Below are 19,766 nucleotides of genomic sequence, written 5' to 3'. Positions count from 1 at the left end.
GACATAAGCAGGCAAAGCTAAACACAACCCCAGAGACTCTGGGTGAGTCCAGGCTGTCCCTGCAATGACATGGATTTATTTCCTCGGGCTGTGGCTAGCTCCCCTCTCTGGAAGGGTAGCCAGCTCTCAGGAAGACCAGAAGGCCTCCTTCCAAGGAGAATGAACGGGCCAGCCCAGCCTTGAGGCCCTTTCTTAGATTCTCAAGAGTTTATGAAAATGACAGGGAAAAAAAAAAAAAGAAGAAGAAGAAGCAGGCAATAGAGCTAGTGCATAGAGCAAGGAAGCCCTTGGGCCAGAACCAGGGTTGGCGCTTTCCATCCAGGTCTGTTACTGGATCACACATTTTAAATGAGAAATAAATTGAACAGAAATCATGTTTCAAATTCACAGCTCTGCAGAGTCTCACCTCTGAACTCTTTGGCTGTGGCTGCAAGGCAGTCAAAGGTTACTATTCTTGTCCAAGGTCCCTTTGTTAAGGTGTCAGAGAATGAGGCCAGAAGCTGGGTGGCCTGGGGATACCTCAGGAGATTATAATTGGGTGAGATTATCCATTTGACAAATGTGGAGAGAAAGCTCTGCCCGTTGCCCAGGCTGGCCTTGAACCCCTCGGCTTAAGTAGCTCTGAAGCTTCAGTCTCCAGAGTAGCTGGAGTGACAGGAACATACCACCCGCAGGAGAACACCACCATCCCAGGCTGGGAGCCCAGGTTACTGTATCCAGGTTTGATTTTTACTAGCCTGAACACTTGGGGCAAATTATCCCTAACTCCTGAGACCTCAATGTCTTCAGCTGAAAAATGTTGTCAACTGTTACTCTGCAAATCTATTGTGGGAATCTCCATAGGGACACTTTAAAAAACAGTAGCAAGGAAGTGCCAAGAAGCCCAGCTTCAGGGGACTTCGGGGAGGACTGACCTGGCCCCACCTCTGAGGTTCTGGGCAGACCTGAATAGGCCACCATCCAGGTGCGTCCTAGCTTCTTGGCCCTTAGCCTCCAGTCCACCACAGCTTCCAGGCCTGCAAGGAAATTTTGTTCTTTACAGATAGGCCTAAGGCAGTGAGTGACAACTCTGGGAGGTTTAGGCGCTGTCTCTTGTCGCCATACCCTAGGGCCTCGGGGCAGGAGTAAGGAGCAGGTAGAGTTTATGTCCCCTTCCTGTTCCCCTTCCTCACACCTCTGGGGCTGAGTGCCCATAGGGGCACGGCCCTGTGCCCGGTGCCACCCGGGGCCACCAGGCTGGGTTAGAGGAAGGAGGGACCTCGGCGCAGAAAAGAAAACAAACACAGATGTGTTTGGCTGGGACTCGGAGGGAGAAAGCCGTCCTCGCCCCCACCCCACCCCCACAGGGTGCGCGCGGGCCCTGCCCCCTCTCCGGGGTTTCCCCGGGCGCTCCTCTCGCTTTCTCTTTGTCTCTGCTGTTCTTTCTTGGGCTCCCAGGTTCCCACCCGCTCGCTCTCGCCCTCTGGAGCATCCCGGGCCGGTTGGCTTTAACTTTCTTCTTTCCCGGGGTTAAAACTTTGCTCCCGAGCGGGCGGCTGCTTGCCGACGTTATTGGCCCGGCGCCCCCGCCGGCGGGCCCCGCCCCCCGCGCTCCCCCCGCCCCCACTTCCCAGCGCGAGTGCGGCGGCGGGCGGCGGGGGCGGTGGCGGTGGCGGCGGAGCCTTTCGGGGGCGTGCGTGCGTGTGTGAGTGCCGCGCCAGCCGAGCCTGAAGTTGTGTTGCGCCCCGGGCGCGGGCAGGGCAACACTCCGACCGCAGCGGGAGCCGGGCGGCCGCGTAGTCACTCGGGAGGAAGAGGCGGAGGCGGCCGGGGCCGGGGCCGGGGCTGGGGCAGCGGCGGCCGCGCTGGGCATGGAGCTGGCAAGCCCGCGCTGAGACAGGACGCTCCTGCTAGCCGCCAGCCAGAGTCTCTCTGCGGTCCGGCGCGCGGGCTCCCCGGCTGGGGCCAGGCAAACTTTTCTTTCTCTTTTGCCATCACTTAGAGGTAAAGTCCCCTACGCGGAGTCCCTCACTGGGGACGCGACCGGGAGGGGGCATATGAGAAGGGACCCCAAGTGGCGGGAGGAAAGGGACGCTAGCCCTGCGGGATTGGGGAACCCAGAGCCCTGCTGCGCCCGAGAGATTTAAGGAGCAAGGCGGGCATGGCTGCGGATGGGCAGACGGGCGCGGGCATGCCCCTCGGTTGGCGGGGAGGCTGTGGGGAGGCCGGGGTAGCCGGGAGGAAGGGGAGCGGGCTGTTCAGGCTTGGAGGCCCCCCGCGCTCGGGGAGCTCCTGGGACTTTGGAGGAGTGAAACAGGCAGCTCCGGGGTTGGTGCCCGGGGGTGCCGGGCAGTCGTCGCCCGCCACTCCGCGGAGGGCTGTAGGGCGCGGGGCAGGCTGGCTGCTGGCTGGCTGAGCGCGGCTCCCCTCTCTCCGCAGGCGCCTGGTGCGGCAGGCGGACCGACTCCTCGGTGCAGCGGAGCCGGGGCAAGCTGGCCACGGCATGATGCGCGCTGTGTGGGAGGCGCTGGCGGCGCTGGCGGCGGTGGCGTGCCTGGTGGGCGCGGTGCGCGGCGGGCCCGGGCTCAGCATGTTCGCCGGCCAGGCGGCGCAGCCCGATCCCTGCTCGGATGAGAACGGCCACCCGCGCCGCTGCATCCCGGACTTTGTCAACGCGGCCTTCGGCAAGGACGTGCGCGTGTCCAGCACCTGTGGCCGGCCCCCGGCGCGCTACTGCGTGGTGAGCGAGCGTGGCGAGGAGCGGCTGCGCTCGTGCCACCTCTGCAACTCATCGGACCCCAAGAAAGCGCACCCGCCTGCCTTCCTCACCGACCTCAACAACCCGCACAACCTGACGTGCTGGCAGTCCGAGAACTACCTGCAGTTCCCGCACAACGTGACGCTCACGCTGTCGCTCGGCAAGAAGTTTGAGGTGACCTACGTGAGCCTGCAGTTCTGCTCGCCACGGCCGGAGTCCATGGCCATCTACAAGTCCATGGACTATGGGCGCACGTGGGTGCCCTTCCAGTTCTATTCCACGCAGTGTCGAAAGATGTACAACCGGCCGCACCGCGCGCCCATCACCAAGCAGAACGAGCAGGAGGCCGTGTGCACCGACTCGCACACCGACATGCGCCCGCTCTCCGGAGGCCTGATCGCCTTCAGCACGCTGGACGGACGGCCCTCGGCGCACGACTTCGACAACTCGCCGGTGCTGCAGGACTGGGTTACGGCCACCGACATCCGCGTGGCCTTCAGCCGCCTGCACACGTTTGGCGACGAGAATGAAGATGACTCGGAGCTGGCGCGCGACTCCTATTTCTACGCAGTGTCTGACCTGCAGGTTGGCGGCCGCTGCAAGTGCAACGGTCACGCGGCACGTTGCGTGCGCGACCGAGACGACAGTCTGGTGTGTGACTGCAGACACAACACAGCCGGCCCCGAATGCGACCGTTGCAAGCCCTTCCACTACGACCGGCCCTGGCAACGCGCCACGGCCCGCGAGGCCAACGAGTGCGTGGGTGAGTGGGGCGCCGCGGCGCCGCGGGCGGTGGGTGGAGACGCGGGCTGGGGCTCCTGGACCTCGCAGCGGCGGGTTTTCCGGAGCGCGGGCGCCAAGCGTCCGAGAATCGCGGGATTGTGGGTTGCGGGATCGTTACAATTGCTGTGGGACGCACCACGTTCCGAGACGTGTGGGACTTAGGAGGATTGAGAGCAGAGTGGTTTGCCCACTCTGGCAGCACTGGGTGTGGATGCCCGGGGTGTGCGCTTCTTCGAAACCAAGAAGCGGCTGGTGAAGTGCCACAGGAGGTCGGGGTGGAGGGAGTGGTTTGGAGGAAATTTGCGGACAGGTCTTTCTAATCCCAGATCCAAACGGAAACATATTCACTGCCTTCCTCTTAGTTTGCTCAGTGCCTGAGTTTCACCTCCCCCCACCCTTTCCTAAGGCTGCAGCTGGGCGCGCGGTTGGGGACCGACCACAATCGCGAATCCCTTGGGAGATGGCAAAAAACTCTTTGCAGCTTGGGACCAGTTGGGTACCCAGCAAATGTCACTTTTGCACCCTGCATTTGTCTTTTTATGGTTTGATCTTTTTCTTTTTTCCCCCTTTTGAACAGCGTGTTCGTGTTAGCAAAAGGAGAGTGATGTGATTTCAATTAATTACTATCTACAGATTACAAAGGAGGCCTCAGTAACTATTTTAAACTAATTCAATCCTGGTCCAAAAAAAGAAGTCTAACAGATTTTTTGTTAGCTCCGGGGTTTGGTGAAATTGAACAGTTTTGAATTAACTAAGGGCCCTTCGTCTCGATTTTTAATGGAGTTTCAATTCTTGAAAGAGAAATCTGACAAACCCGGTGCTAGTGAATACGCCGGGGTCAGAAAGGAAGCTAAGAAAGGGTATGTTCTACTTCTGAATTGTACGACTTTGTTGGTGAAGAAACTCCCAGACATCAGTTTTGAGAGAGAGAGAGAGAGAGAGAGAGAGAGAGAGAGAGAGAGAGAGAGAGAGAGAGAGAAGAGAGAGAGAGAGGACTTTTTCAGCTTTAGATGTAAATGTCTAAATCATTTATGAAAATCATTTAGTCCATAATGTACCATTTGGTGTGCATCTTTTGTGAACGTACAGATCCCCCCCCCCCAACCCCAGAGAGCCAGTGCAAGTCTCTTCAATCGCTTCGCCCTCGGAGGCACATTGCAGAGTTTGCTGGTCCCCACAAACACACGTTTTGAAGTCTGGTTCTGATTAATTGTGTCATATTGTTGTCGAATAGTTTGTGCCTCATGACTGTGGATGCAGACTTTTGAGCAAGCGAATGGAAAACATGTCTCGGAGGGTCGATGCACAGAGGCCCAGGCAAGAGCCCTGGTCTGCAGACGCCTGCGCCTCCTGTTGCTCTGCAGGGCCTCCCATTTAAAAAGGCGGTGGGTCCCAGCTTTGGCAGACCTAATTGAACATCCCCTAACCTTCAAGAGACAGAAGAACTAGCTTCCAGTGTGAGACTTTTCAGGCCTCTGTAAAGTAGTCGCACCCAGACTTAGTGGTCTTGGAGAATAAAGTGCCTTTGATCTGTTCAGGTCCCTGGGAAATGTTAGTTTTCCCCATCTCTTCTCCTCTTTGCCTCTCCTCTTTTCTTTTCTTCCTTTTGTGTGGAAAAGCCCTTTATTGGCATTTAAAGGGATTCCCAGGGTTTTGCTATCAGTTTAAGTTTGTATGTGCATATGAACGGTGACTTTGTATGGCCACCATTGGGGCTTTAATTGGACAAACCTGAGTGGATACATTGAGGTGAATAATATGGATTTGTGGCAAAAATATTACTAGCTTGAGGGTTCCTCCTACCCTTAGTATTGGTCACTCCTCACTCCCATCTCTCTCTGTCACTTAGTCTGTGAAGACACAACCTGTTATTTGTTATAATGATGGTCTTAGACATGAAATAATCTCTCCAGTTTAGGATTTTTCTCTTTCTACCAAAGCACTAACTACACACAAATTGGATTGACCCCCCCTCCTTTTTTTGTGCCAAGTTGAGCAATCAACATATTAACTAATGTAATTAGCAAGTGGTTTTTGTTCAAAAAGTTTAATTAGGCCTAGTAAGTACATAATCTACATGACAAATGATCGGCTAACAATATTTTTTCAGGGTTTTACTGAAGTTATTTTAATTCTTCGTAGTTAAAGCATCTTTAAATCTTGCCAATTATTCAGTCATTTCATAAAAGTCAAGCCGACTCAATTCCACTGAAGTTATTTATAGTTTCCTTTTTGAATAGATGTTCTGATACCTTGTAGATAGGACTGGGAACATCAGATTGAAGTTCCCATAAAATCTTAATTGAAGTCTTAGTGATTTTTCCATCATTCTGTTAGAAAGAAAGCCAACAAGGACAATTTAGGAGTGATTTACAGTTAAAGGTCCAGCTTTTTATGAAAAGGCCCTGTAGTGGAGATATGTGAATGAATTAGTATTTGACAGGTGCTCTGAGACCCTGGAAGGCACTGTGCTGGGAGAAACATTAATAAATCCTTCAGATACTAACTTTATACCTTCAGCAACTCGAATCCCCCCCCCAACATAATCCCATTTTGTGAATTTCACACTGTTGACATATGAAGTAAAGCTGCCCTGACTGTTAGACTATTTACAACTAAGGCAACGGATTGCATTTTTTTTAATTAAAAAAAAAATACCAGTCTTGACAAAAATCAAGCAGCGTCACCATGCCATTTTGGTTTTTCTTTAAGAAGTAATAATATATGATTTATAATAGGCCCAAATGGGACAATTCCCTAGATTAGCCTCCACTCCCTCCTCAACAAAAATCCCTAAGAATTTAGACTACTGAATATCCTCCAAGGAGGACCAGGCACTTAGAGATTCCTAAGCAGTGAAGATAGCTCATGTGTTTTCTTAGGTGGAGCTTTCATTTCAGTATTGCTTCAAGGCAAGTTTCTCTACAGAGCAAATGTGAACTGTTGTGAGGGCCAATGTTTTAAATGCAATTTTGGATTTTTTCTGGACAGAAAGAGCTCTTGAAGTAATATGAAAGAGAAGACTATGTCTACCCTTCCATCTTGGACAGCTCTCAGTGGAATAACCAAATCCTTTCTTCTGACCATATGTATCAGCAGCGTTCACACGCTTTTGTACACATGTGCATTTACACTGACTGTGTAAAGAAGCACCCATGCATGGTGTATGGGAGGGGTGTACATTGAAGGGAAGATACACGAACAGTTTTAAACCACCTGGATGACTGGGCCACCCTTCCCCCTCTTCCTCTTTTTTTCTTTCTTTCAAAAGAGCATCTGAAGACCATATTGTGTTTCATAAGTTATTGACATCAGTTTTAATCAGTGTTCCCCTGACATGGGAGCTGTGTTAGTATTTAGTGCCTGCTGAAGCATGATGTTTAATCTTACTGTGGGGATGTCAGCGTGAGCCTCTGCTTGGTTTGTGACAGGTTGAGATTATGAAAACTCGTTTTGCGACTCACTCTATGGCTTTGCATTGCCTAGCTGTAACCTTAAACCCACACAAAAGGCGCCTCTGCAAGATGAGCGCTGTGCTGGGCTGGCCTCCTATGGTCATGGGTACCTGGAACATAATGCTCATAATTGTTTAAACATGGCTGTGAGGAGAGGTGCAGTCCAAATGCTGCAGGTATGCCCTGGTGCTTGGGACACCCTTATCTTTTGTCAAGCAAGGGAGGTTACTTTGGAGGAGTTGCCATGAAAAAAAGAATCCTATGCCCTGCTAAAGATCCTTACTATATCAAAAGGCCAAAAATATTTGCTGGCTCGTCCAGAGCCTGGCACCTATCTGTGAATGAGTGTATGTTTTTAATACTCACAGTAATTATTATAATTACTGTCATTATGATGATTAACTCTTGAGGGCTTATTCTTTGCCAAGCACTCACATTAATTTAGTTATTTAATTGTTGTGACTCTGCAAATAATGGGCACTATTATTGTCCTTATTTCAGAGATGAGGAAACCATGGCCTAAAGACATTCATTGCATGGTTTACTCAAAGCCCAGAGCTGGTAGGTGGCAAAGCTGGGCCTCCGGGCCCCCTGATCACGCTTCATTTTATTGCACGTGCTCCTTCCACGTGGAGTGATGGGGTGACTGGCTAGATGACTGACAGAGTGAACAACTGCGTGCTACTTATACACAGGAGGAAAGGTGGAGGAGCAACCTGTTACTTCTTGCTAGAATGGGAGGCAGTTTCCTTAGGTATGTTGGCTTGTCAAATATACCACCCTGTGTTGTATTAATGGATACTTAACCATGAAGTTGCAGATGACCACTCTCTCATCACCAGTAGGCCTGGTGGGAACAGGGAGAAATATAATTGAAGAAGGTCTTTTTTTTTTTTTTTGGTATTTGTTTGTATTTGTTGAACCTGTGTCTTAGTGCATGCTGGATAAACACCTCATTACCATCTATGCCTCTCAGCTTATGTTGATTTGTGTGGGGGTCAGGGAACAACTTGCTGAGTTGATTCTCTTTCCATGATGTGTTTCCTGGTTTGTTAGTTTCCTTTAAGATTGTCAGGATAGGTGGCAGTATCCTCTACTCTCTTAGCCATGTCCTGACTGTCGATAATTTTTTGTTGATGTGTTGTTTTTTTGTTTGTTTGTTTGTTTGTTTTTTTGGACAGGTCCCTCTTTTCTTTGTAGCTCTTGCTGTACTGGAACTCGCTCTGTATACTAGGCTGACCTCTAACTCGGAGATCTGCCTGCCTCTGCTTTCCAAGCTCTGAGAAAGGCATCCGACACTATGTCTGGCCTATTTTTTTTTTTTGAGACAAAGTTTTGCTAACTTGTTCAAGTTGACTTTAAACTTCAAACAAAAACCAAAACCAAATAAACCAAATAAACAAATGACTTTTAAAAATATTTTATTTATTTTTATGTCTATGAGTGCCTTGCTTGCATGTTTATAGATGCTTTTGGAACATCTGGGTGCTGGGAATCGAACCCTTGTCCTCTGCAAGAACAAGTGTTTTTAACCATCTCTGCAGTGCCATGGCCTAGAACTTTTCATTTCCCTGTCCCAGCCAGCTGGGATGCCACAACTTGTGTGTCACCATACCCTCAGATGGTCAAGTCTTGGTCTCAGGCCTGTAGTAGTTCTCAGAGGTCCAGGTGAAGCTGAGCTGGTAGTCTAAAAATCCTTTTTAAGAAGCTGTGCTTTTCATACCCCAGGGCTCATCACCCTATTGCTTCTCTGTAACATAGTAAAAACAAAAAACAAAACAAAACCCTAGGAAGTGGCTGAAGATGTTGCTAAAAAGTGGAGTTTGTTGGAGAATTCAGTGTTCCAGTTGTCAGTTAGATACTGTTAGGACAGTCAGCAGCACAAGGCTGTCACTGTCACTGATCTCTCTAGGCCCGAGGCAGCTGGAGTGAGGTCTCAGCTGGGGTCCTCATTAGCGCCTGTGAGAGAGTGGGCTGTTCCCAGCTCTGTGCAGGGAAGGGAGGCATGAAGTCAGGGCCAACCCTCTGGGGCCAGCAGGCCTGTGTTTTCAGGCTCTGCCAAGCTCTCCTTTTAGCCCTGCCCAGGCTCCTCTGACCTCCTCCTCCTGGAGAAAAATGAGATCCTCGGAAAGGTATTTGAGACTTTATGTCCAGAGTAAATATTGGAAAGGCAGTGGGTTGCAATTCAGATGTTCCCTGGAAGGAATCCCCTCGTTTGCTGCCCACAGCTGGTATCGATAATTCCTTCTTGAGATGAGTTGTGCTTTTCATTAAGTAAATTTTTTGTCTTGGGATTAAACCAACATTGTATTCTTAATAGACTTTTATGTTTACACTTCAAAAGTCCACTGGGTTGTTATTGGTGTTATCTTGATGGCTTCTACAGTGTCTGCTATGCACACTGACTGCACCAAAATAAATGGCTCTCTGGGGAACTGGATTATAAAAGAGCCTTATCTGTGGATGCACAAGGATGGATATCTTGTGGGCCAGAATTTTTTTTCCCTTCTTTTCAGAAGCGACTACCAAGCCTTGGGTTTCTGTAGTGCCTTTCATTATGGGGAGACAAGAGGTCTTGGGGGGCTTTTGAAATGTTCAGGACTTAAGCCTAATACTTAAGAGAGTAGCACACATCATTCTGCATGTCTTCTAGAAGCCTCGGAAGGCAAGCATTGGTTTGGGTGGCCCGGGAACCACAGTTTAGACCCATTCACAGGTAGTTGTCAGGTTGAGTCCTGAAGACAGACCACAAACCCCCACCGAGAACCAGGCATTGTATGAGGTACTTTCTGTGCGCTTTGTTCAATTAATCAGATTGCCACAAGGAACAGAAGCCTTTCAAAAACAGATGTTGCTGCCACCAAAGGGCAGTTTGTATACACAGGGACCAAGTGGGGACTCGTCTGCAGGGCACATCGGAGAGAGCAGGGGGTATCAGAGGCATTTGTTTCTGAGACTGATCACATAAAAGCCGTGTCCTATTATAACTGACTCCCAGGGACTGTTGCTGTGAATAGAGCTTGGAATAAGTGAGCTGCCCAGGCCAGTCTGCTGGACAGGGCCATTCGCCTCTAAGTTGTCTGCTGTCATGAGATTGGACTGCTGGGTTGGAGTGACTTTAGTGTTCCCATATTCTTATTGTTCTTAGTCTTACTCCAAACATATGCCTTCTGAGTGCTGGGGTTATAGGCATGAACCAGCCATACCTGGATCAGAAGTGGATTTTAATTTGTTTCTGTTCTTTTTGAATTCTCTCTTTCCCTCTCTCTCTCTCTCTCTCTCTCTCTGTGTCTCTCTCTCTCTCTCTCTCTCTGTGTGTGTGTGTGTGTGTGTGTGTGTGTGTGTGTGTGTGTGTATGGCATGTACATGTGCCTGTAGAGGCCAGAGGCATTGGATCTCCTTGGAACTAGAGTTACAGGTGATTTTGAGCTGCTTGGGAATATACATGCTGGGAGTTAAACTTGGGTTCTCTACATGAGGCATTTGTGCATCTCTTCAGCCCCCTTAATTTGCTTTTAAAAAGTTTGTGGGGCTGGAGAAGTGACTCGGGGGTTAAGAGCATTTGCTGCTCCCCCAGAGGACTGGTGTTTCATTTCCAGCACTCACACCAAGTGGCTCACAGCGCTCTGTAACTCTAGCTCAGGGGATCTGATGCCCTCTTCTGGCCTCCATGGTCACCCACACACATGTGGCATTCTCTCTCTCTCTCTCTCTCTCTCTCTCTCTCTCTCTCTCTCTCTCTCTCTCTCTCTCTCTCTCTCCCTGTCTCTCTCTGTGTCTCTGTGTCTCTGTCTCTGTCTCTGTCTCTTACACACACACACACACACACACACACACACACCTACTTTGGGGGTTTGGGAGAAGGGTAAGTTGGTAAGATCCTTCCTATATGAATTGAGGACTTGTGTTCAGATCCGTATAACAAAGCTAAGCATGGGAACACTTGTGTTCCTGGACTTGGGGGGTGGAGACAGGAGGATCCCTAGAGTTCACCGACCAGCCAGTCTATTAGGCTTGGTAAGCTCCAGGTCCAGTCTGAAAAACAGGTGAAGAATGATTGAGAATGACACCCAGAATATTTGTACATGTGCACACACTGTGCAAACAAGTCTATATACATATGACATGCATATTTATAGTTTATGCTCGGGATAGGCTTGTAATTTAGAGGGAAATTTTGATTAATATGCACAGTCCTGGGTTTGAATCCTAGACCTGCAATAAACCAAAAGAGTTTTATGTAAATTTCCCCCATGTCCAGAGTCAGAAACCCATACACTGCTTTTTATTTTGTTATTTTGTCGGGGAGGAAGTTCTGTGAGTCAAACCTCTGACTTTGGGCACATTAGGCAAATGCTCTACTCCTCTACAAGCCTGATGGTCAGTTTTTGTCTGTAGAAATATCGGTTCTGGGTTGGGGCGACATTTCACTGGGTACAGCACTTGCTGTATAAGTCTGCTAACTTGAGGTCGGATCCCCAGAACCCACATTTAGATAGTTGCAGAAGAACAGGTCTCTACTAATGACAGAGCACCCCTGAGGAGGTGGAAGATAGAGACAGGGAAGCCCACCATATAAAGTGGTGAGCAAAACAGAGATACCCTACCTCAAGAAAACTGGAAGGTTGTCCTCTGACCTCCATCCATGTGCTGTGGGATATGTGTGCCTGCAGCACACACCTCTCCCTCTCCCTCTCCCTCCCCCTCCCTCTCCCTCCCTCCCTCTCTCACTCACTCACTCACTCACTCACTCACTCACTCACAAGGAAATATCAATCCTTTTCTATTTTCAGCTCCTGGGAGGTGCTGGCTTGGGTGTAGGTTCAAACCTGCACACATTGCTTTTGGCAGTTCTGCCTTCTGATGGAGAAAAGGGCTTATTGTTGCTGGAGTTTCTCTTGTCCCACCAGGTCCCGCTGCCATTTTCAGCCCCAAATAAGCACACAAAGACTTATATAAATCATAAAACTATTGGAGGATGTCTAGGGCTTCTTATTGGCTAGCTCTGTCTTAATTATTAACCCATAACTACTAATCTATGTATTTCGACATGGCCTTATCTTACCAGAGAACACCTGATGTCTCCTGTCCTCCCAGTCTACATGGTGTGTGTCCCCCACCCCCATCTCTCTCTGCCTACCTTTCCCAGAATTCTCCTGTCTCCTAGACCTGCCTGTCTTCCTGCCAAACAGTGTTTTATTCATCAACCAGTAAGAGAAACATATATACAGAAGGACATTCCTCCATCAGCTTATGGCCATGGATTGATGTAGGATGTCTCTTGTTGGAGCCTTTTTCTCTCTATATAAACTATTACTCCAAGCCTCCTTCATGATGGATATTTATTTTGAGGCAGCTGCTGGCACTTCAAGCATAAAAGGAAATGCTATATGAGAGGACAGGAATACCACCAAGTAGCAGAAAACGACCTTTTGCCATGTCCTGTGTGAAATCCTCCCTGGAAGTTGCTGGGTCATCTCCCTTTGGTATGCATGCACTGGTTAGGCAGGTTGAAGTGAATTCACCTTGCAGTGCACATAGGCTTGTAATGAAGACCCAGGAGGAAGAAGACTCATAAATAGAGGGTATGTCTAGGTTTCACAGAGGATTGACTTTTCAGAAGTCAAAGTAGATTTGTTGGGTGAGAAACTTTTAACATTGGCAGTGTCCCGCTGGAAGGCTGCTCTGTGAGTCTGTCTGAGGAGGATGCAGAACCAGCCTGTGTGAGCTCTCAGCTCTTTGTGTATATGGCCACATTTTAGTTGGGGGTTGTCCATTTCTGCCCCCTCCTGGATGTTGATGAAGTTTCTAGATTTTTTTTCCTATTGAGATTTTTTTTCTGTCACAGATAAGAGAGATTATTAATTGTCACGTTCAATTTTCACACATTCCAGAGGCTCCACACTTAAGTTAGACAATCTGTAGGACCACAGGCATCTTGAAAAGGCTGGCTTTGGATAACTGAGTTCTAAATAAGGAAATGAGACAGATCTCATCATTTCCTGAGGCCCCATGTGCTGTGAGGCATTCCATATTTGAAGTCCCCAAGTGATGAACACTTCCTGCATGCTAGATTGCCATCGTCAGGCTTCTGGTTTCTCTTTTTCCCATTTGGAGCGCCTGTGGTGAGTATGGTTGTGTCCTGTATCCACAGGGAATATGTTCCAAGGTACCCATTTTGGATGTCTGCAATTGTGGATAGTACTGAACCCCATGTATAATGTTTTCTTTTTATATATCGACCATGCCTATTCTGAAGTTCAGTGTATAAACTAGGCATGAAAAGTAGGGTGCATTTATAACTATACTACAATTAAAGTTAATATGCTCTCTCACCATCAAAATATTGTACTGTGGGTCTTATTCTCATCTTGTAATTTTTTTCCTTCTATATTCGAAAAACTTCCCTCCTTTTAATGTAAAGGAAATGTTTCAAGACATCTGGACATATCTGGACTGCGGCCATCACTTCTTGTACTTTGGTAGAGCAAGTACTTGAACATGCACACTGTGGTATTGACAGCAGATCTGATAACTGAGATATATATATGGTCAAGTGACCAACAGAGGGGTGGAATATACAGCCTGGACGCACAGATAGAGACCTGGTTCACATTATCAGCAGTATGGAACAGGACAGCCTAACATCTCATCATAGCACCTGGTTCAAATGCAACAATTGCTTATTTCTGGAATCTTCCATTTAATCATTTGGGACTGAAACTCCAGAAAGCAAACCTTGGGGGATGGGACATGCATCCCCTCCAACCTAAATGGAGCCAGTGCAGGTATTACTAATAATTTACAGCATGCTCTCCTTCTGAGTCCAGAAATGACTTTTTAGTACCAGAACTACATGAGATGAAAAAAACTACTTGCCATTTTTCATTATAGAATATTTTCCCTGACACCCCCCACACTCCTACAGACAAGTTGGTGTTTTGGGAGCATTTACTGTTGAGGTGGGTCTGTTGGGTCTGGGCAATTAAGGAAATATAAAGGAAGATGTTCCTTTCATTATTGAGACTGTGTACATAGAGAGGGAAACACTTGTCCACATGGATGGCCTCCCTCAGAGTGAGGTGCTCCGCCCCATCCAGGGCACAGGGGGGGCACTGAGGGTCTTGAGGGGAAACAGAGTTCAGGTTTGGCTCCCCTACCAGGGAAAGATCGGATATATGTCCGAGTAATGTTTTCATTTGAATTTGTTCCGATGTAGTGTTTTTATTTTTTATTTTATCATGCCAAGAATTTGAGAAACCACAGTTCCCTGAAAGTGTGGTCTTCCCAGAATGTCTATACCAAGCAGGTGCTCCCCGCTGTGGATGGAGGATGTTTTTGGACAAAAGCTTGTAGTGACAAGTGACTGACAGTTCAGTGAGGTTAGGGCCTTCCAGAGCATCTCCCGAAAGTTGTTCCCAGTAGTCAGAACCAAGTCTGAGAGATGCCAGAAGCAAGGACTCTTGAGAAGCCCCAGTCTCAGCTCTTTGCTCACATTCAGGCCAGTGCAGAAAGCACTGAACAATAAAGCTCCAAACTCAGCATGAAAAAGGAAACACATTGTGTTTACAGATACAGAATTTGGCATTGGAAGCATGAAAGTACCTTAGAGTTGGGCGGCCTCCGGCCAGGGCTGTTGGACACAGGCCCCTTGCCCACAGCCCTCAGAGGTGGGCAAATTGATAGCCAGCTCCTTCTTCCCAGACACAACCCTGTCTCACTTCATGGCTCAGTCCTGGAGAAAAACTCATTGTGAGAAAGAGCTCAGCCTCTCAAGCTGCCACGAGGAAGGAAATTGCACCTCTTTCCAAGCCACAGAAATCAACCCTTGGAAAACCACAGTTTCAGGCAGATTAGCCATCATGGTACTCAGATATGTTAGGGAAGAGCAAGGCTGAGTGTTCCTCCTGTGTTTCTTAGCTTAGTTTACTGTCTGAATCAAGGGTAGAGGCCCGCTTTCTAAATGAAAGATACCTGCTGGAAAAGCAAAGCTCTGTCCTTTCATGATCCACAGAACTTTCCTGTTCTGACCCAAGGTCAGGGAACACAGCGTGCCATTTAATAATGTACGAGGTCTAAGATAGATGTGGGGATTATGATAAAAGAACCCCTTTCTGGCTTTGGGTGCTTGGATCTAGATCCCAGCCAGTACTAGGACCTTCAGCTCTCCATGTGGATTGCCTGGTAACTTGGAGCTCCAGCTAGAGACCACTTCGTGCTGAGCCTTTAGAGGGGCACAGAGGAGGGGTATAATCGAGGCAGGTGTTGATTGCAGACTCAGGGCACGGTCACTATGACCTGTTCTAAGTGCTTTGTAAATAAACACCTCAGAGAGTGCTATACCAACCCTATGAGGCTGGCTCTGTAATTAATAAGTAATCTACTCTGTGGCGGTATAGCACATGACCCCTCAGTGCTCAGCTCAGTGACCTGTCACACCCATGCTCGCACTTGCATAACCAGTGCCCCCATCAGGAACATACCTGCACACTGGAAAGCTGGTCTATAATCCCTGCAGGGCACCATGCCCCTCGAAGCCCACAAAGATTGGGTTTTAGTTTGTAACTTTGTGTAGATAGGATTGCTTTCTGAATTTTTAACCTGATATGGTCATTGAGGTGGCTATCCATGTGTGGCAATGATTCTTGAGTTTCTTACTTCCCAGAGTTTTGTGATGTAAGGGTATCAGGGTGTGTCTCTCCATTCTACATAGAACGGTGTATGTTTGTTTCTCTGAGTTTGGCCTCTTAAAAAAATGCACAGCTGTGACCATACTTCTCCATGTCTTTTGAAACATGTGGGAATGAATTTCTCCCTGGGATATATGAAAACTTGGAACTGCTGGGCCCTAGAGCATGAGTGCCTGGTTAGCTTTCGTAGACAATGGTGGTGCTTTTGGTGGAGAGCAGCTTGACTGCGTTGTGTCCTTGCAGCCATTTCCCAGGTAAAGAGGACAAGGCTAGGCACCGTGTCCAAGGTTATACAGCTTATGGGATTTAGAAACCTGGCCTCATGGCTCTGGAGTCTTACTTTCCCTGACTGTACGTAGAGGCCCCTCATCTTTATTCTGTGTCCAGCCTGGCAGGAGAAAATGTTCACACTGGGAAATGTAGGAGACTTGCTAGGGCTCTCCTACTTTTGGACTTCGATTCCTTGTCTTGTGGAGTGAGCTGTTGGACTGCTCAGACCCTGTTTAGCTCTGACACTGCATATGTGGTAGGTACAGTGCTCTGAGCCACACCACCCACCTCTCTAGTGTTTGCAGCCTTCCTCTCTCCTCACCCACCAGCGGTAGCTCTGCATTGTAATGCATTTTCTGTCCACTCCCACTGGGGTTGCAGCCCTGTTGGGAGGACCTCCTCTGGTCTTTCCTCCAAAGTAGTTTCCTTTCCTGAGATTCAGCCCCCAAGTGCCTCCCAGTTCTCGTTGGCTATGACATGGGCCTGTTCCTTCTTTGCCCTCACATGTGTTGGCTAGCCTGACATCTCTCCAGATCATGTGTGTTCAGCTGGCTTAATTTTCCCAAAGCGAATACACCTGAGTATCTGTCTGAAATCAGGAAATAAGATATTTCCAAAAGGCCCTTAGTTCCCTCCAGACCACCGATATTCCAGTGTGACCAGAGCTTTGACTTGTCACACCATAGTGTCTCACTTGATAGGTAGCTCAGGCTCTCCTCAAACTCCAGATCTTCTTGCCTTAGCCTTTCTAGTGCTGGGATTATAGGCATGCACTGCCATGCCAGGTTCTTGTGTTTTGCCTGCTTTTAAACTTTATATAAGTGAAATCATACTGTGTGTTCTCTTTAATATTGATGCCTTTTGCTCAGCGTTTTTCCTGTAAATGCCTCCAGCGTGGCTTCTCCTATGGTCCTGGTTAGTTTGATGGATGATCTCAGGTTCTTGGGAGCACGGATTCTCCTCCTCGTTTTGTCTGCTGACCTTTGCTCATGGTGAATGATTTCCGTATGTGTTTTGTACTTTCTGACTGTGAGCTTATTTTTATTTCAGATTTTGTGGAAATCCCTCTGGTCTCAGTTATGAAAATGATCCAGTGGTTTTTTTGCATTGATTCTGCCCAAAACTGGACTGGGACCAAATTTTTGATTCATTCATTAATTAATCACCTTGAAAATTATTATTTCAAACAGGAAGAGTATGCATGTAATCTCTAAGCTTGCTTAGGCCTGCTGTTTAATTTCTCCCTTTATGAAGGAAGAGCTTTGGCAACACAGAAACTTTGAGGGATAAGGACCTTTAGCATCCTATACTCATAGTGCGTTTGGAAGGTCCGGATATTTGTCACCTGGGTTATTGCTATGGTTGCCTACTCACCACCATCCCAGCCTAGTTCCAACCCTAGTCAACAGTAACTGTTGCCTGTGTGTCAGTTGCATGCCTGTTTCGGGGAGTACCCGGAGCGCTGGCAGTGGCTGTAGAGTCCTACCTGCTTCGCCCCCTGCTTCTCTCCTACGCTTCTGTTCTCTTCCAGCCAGACTCTTAATGTGCTAGACTCCTTACAGCCCTGTCATTGGCACATTTCTGCGGGCATTATTAGGTGTACACAATATCGTACCTTCAGCCAACTAGCACCTTTCAGTGGCATGCTCCCATCTTAGTATTGCCAACAGCGGGGCCCCTGTCCACGGCTGTCTGTTTATCCCTGCCCCGTATCACCTTTATCCTGCTCTCCTTTTTCCTATAACACTTATATCACCTTCGAACATACAAGTTAATTTACTCATCATGACTCTTAACTGTATTCCAATCCTTCCATTGACTCTTTCTTTAAATATGCATATAGGTACGTATGTCCACATGTATCTGTGCACATGTATGTGCAGGTGTGTGTACATACCACACAGAGACAGCATGTGCATAGAGGAGCACTGAAGCCAGAAGGCATCAGGTATCCTCCATACCTCTCTGCCTATTCTTTTGAGGCAGGATCTCTCCCTGAATCTGGGCCTCACATTTTCTTGACTGGTTTGGGGGCCAGCCAGCCCTAGTGATCCTAAAAACATTTTCTGGGTGTCCGACTTGTTATGTGGGTGCTGGGATCTGAACTCAGTCGTCATGATTGTGCAGTAAGCACTCTTTAGCCCCCTCACCTGTCCCTACTTATTCCCTCTGCCTACCTGTTTTTGAGATAGAATCTCACTATAAAGCCTAGGATGGCCTGGAAGTTGTATAGACCAGTCTGGCCTTGAACTCATAGTAGATAATCCTGCTTCTGCCTCCTGAGTCCTGGGGCTAAAGGAATGTGCCACCACTTTGGGCAGATTTTCAATTTTTAATTATGTATCTATTTGTATGTTTCCCTGTGGTTTTGTGATGTGATTGCAGGCACCTATAGAGGCCAAGGGTATTGGGTTCTCTGGAACTGGAGTTACAGGCATTTGTGAGCTCCCTGCCCAGGTCCTGGGAACTGAACTCAGGTCCTCTGGAAGAGCAGTGAGTGTTCTTAACTGCCAAGCTGCATCTCCAGACCACCACTTACTCCATTCTAACATATGAGTGTAAATTTACATGAGACCAGAAATCCTTGGCTGTTTAATTTATGAGGGGCCTAACAGTGTCACCAGGTAATTCTAGCACTTGTGAAGGTGAGGCAGGAGGATTGTTGTAAGTTGGAGGACAACCTGGGCAACATAGTGAGTTCCAGGCTAGACTAGTCTGGGCTTCAGAGTCTCTCTCTCTCTCTCTCTCTCTCTCTCTCTCTCTCTCTCTCTCACACACACACACACACACACACACACACACACACACACACACACACACATGAAAGCACCAAAGAGAGAGAGAGAATATGCAGGGCCTCTCTCATTTGCAAGGCTGCCTTTCCTACCTTGTTTGCATGCTAAAGCTCAAGTCCCAAAGCATTTAAGGCCTATCTAATAACTGTTCTTTCCCAAGTTTCCCTCCTTCCTCTTCCCAGCTACTCATCTGCTCCTCCTGACCTCTGGGGAGTCAGTGATTCTCTGAATATTTAGGCGTTCAGGTTCTCTTTGCCTCTACCCTCTGAGGATTTCCTCTTATTTTATTATTATGAGATCTGCCATGCATCACATGTATTTTGAAATTACATTCCGTTTAGTATTTCTAGATGCTTGCAGTGGTTGGGGTTCTGGATTACCTCAGTCTACTTTGTTGCCAGAGTCTAAGATCATATATTTTCATCTCTTCTGCATCTGGAGTTATTTATGACATGCGGTGTGAGGTAAGGATGTCTATTGTTTTCGTCAGATATTTAGCCAGCTGTTCCGTGACAGCTCTTGAAAAACGTTCTTTGTCACTGACTGGAGATGCTGCATTTATTAAATGGTGAAGTATTATATAAACTTGGATCTGTTTTCTGGACTTTCCATTTTGTTTGACAGCTCTATCTATTTTCCTGTCACTTTCTATCTGGACAATGCATTTCAGTATCTGGCTCGGTGGTCATTCGTTCTTTCCTAGTTGTTCTCACTGTTACTATTTAAACTGTTTTGCATTCATCTATTTATTTGTATGTGCATGCATGTGCGTGCACGAATGCATGTCTCAGTGGGTGTGTGGAAGTCAGACAGATTTACTCAGTTTACCAAATGTTAATTATCTTATGTATCCATCCCACACTGATTAAAACCAAGAATATTGGTGTTGACACTAGCATCTAACCTGCAGACCTTCTTTGGCTCTCAGTGACCATTCTTTTCATGTCCTCTTTTGGCCCATGTACCTGCTGTACACAGGGCTCCTGTATCCTCAGACTTCTTCAACTAGGGCAGCTTTCAGCCCTTAAAGTCCTTC

At 47.9% G+C, this 19,766-nt stretch overlaps 1 protein-coding gene across 1 annotated transcript in view; it reads left to right on the top strand.

Moving 5' to 3' along the window:
- The first annotated feature begins 2,482 nt into the window (after positions 1 to 2,482).
- The window catches only part of Ntn1 (netrin 1), a 172,500-nt gene continuing 155,216 nt past the window's right edge, over positions 2,483 to 19,766 (top strand). Inside the window, exon 1 of the mRNA XM_035447480.1 lies at positions 2,483 to 3,500. Within this exon, the coding sequence (XP_035303371.1) occupies positions 2,483 to 3,500 (1,018 nt within the window). The remainder of the gene's footprint in view (positions 3,501 to 19,766) is intronic.

Source organism: Cricetulus griseus, chromosome 7, assembly GCF_003668045.3.
Source record: "Cricetulus griseus strain 17A/GY chromosome 7, alternate assembly CriGri-PICRH-1.0, whole genome shotgun sequence".
NCBI lineage: Eukaryota > Metazoa > Chordata > Mammalia > Rodentia > Cricetidae > Cricetulus > Cricetulus griseus.
This window is presented reverse-complemented; position numbering and strand designations above follow the sequence as displayed.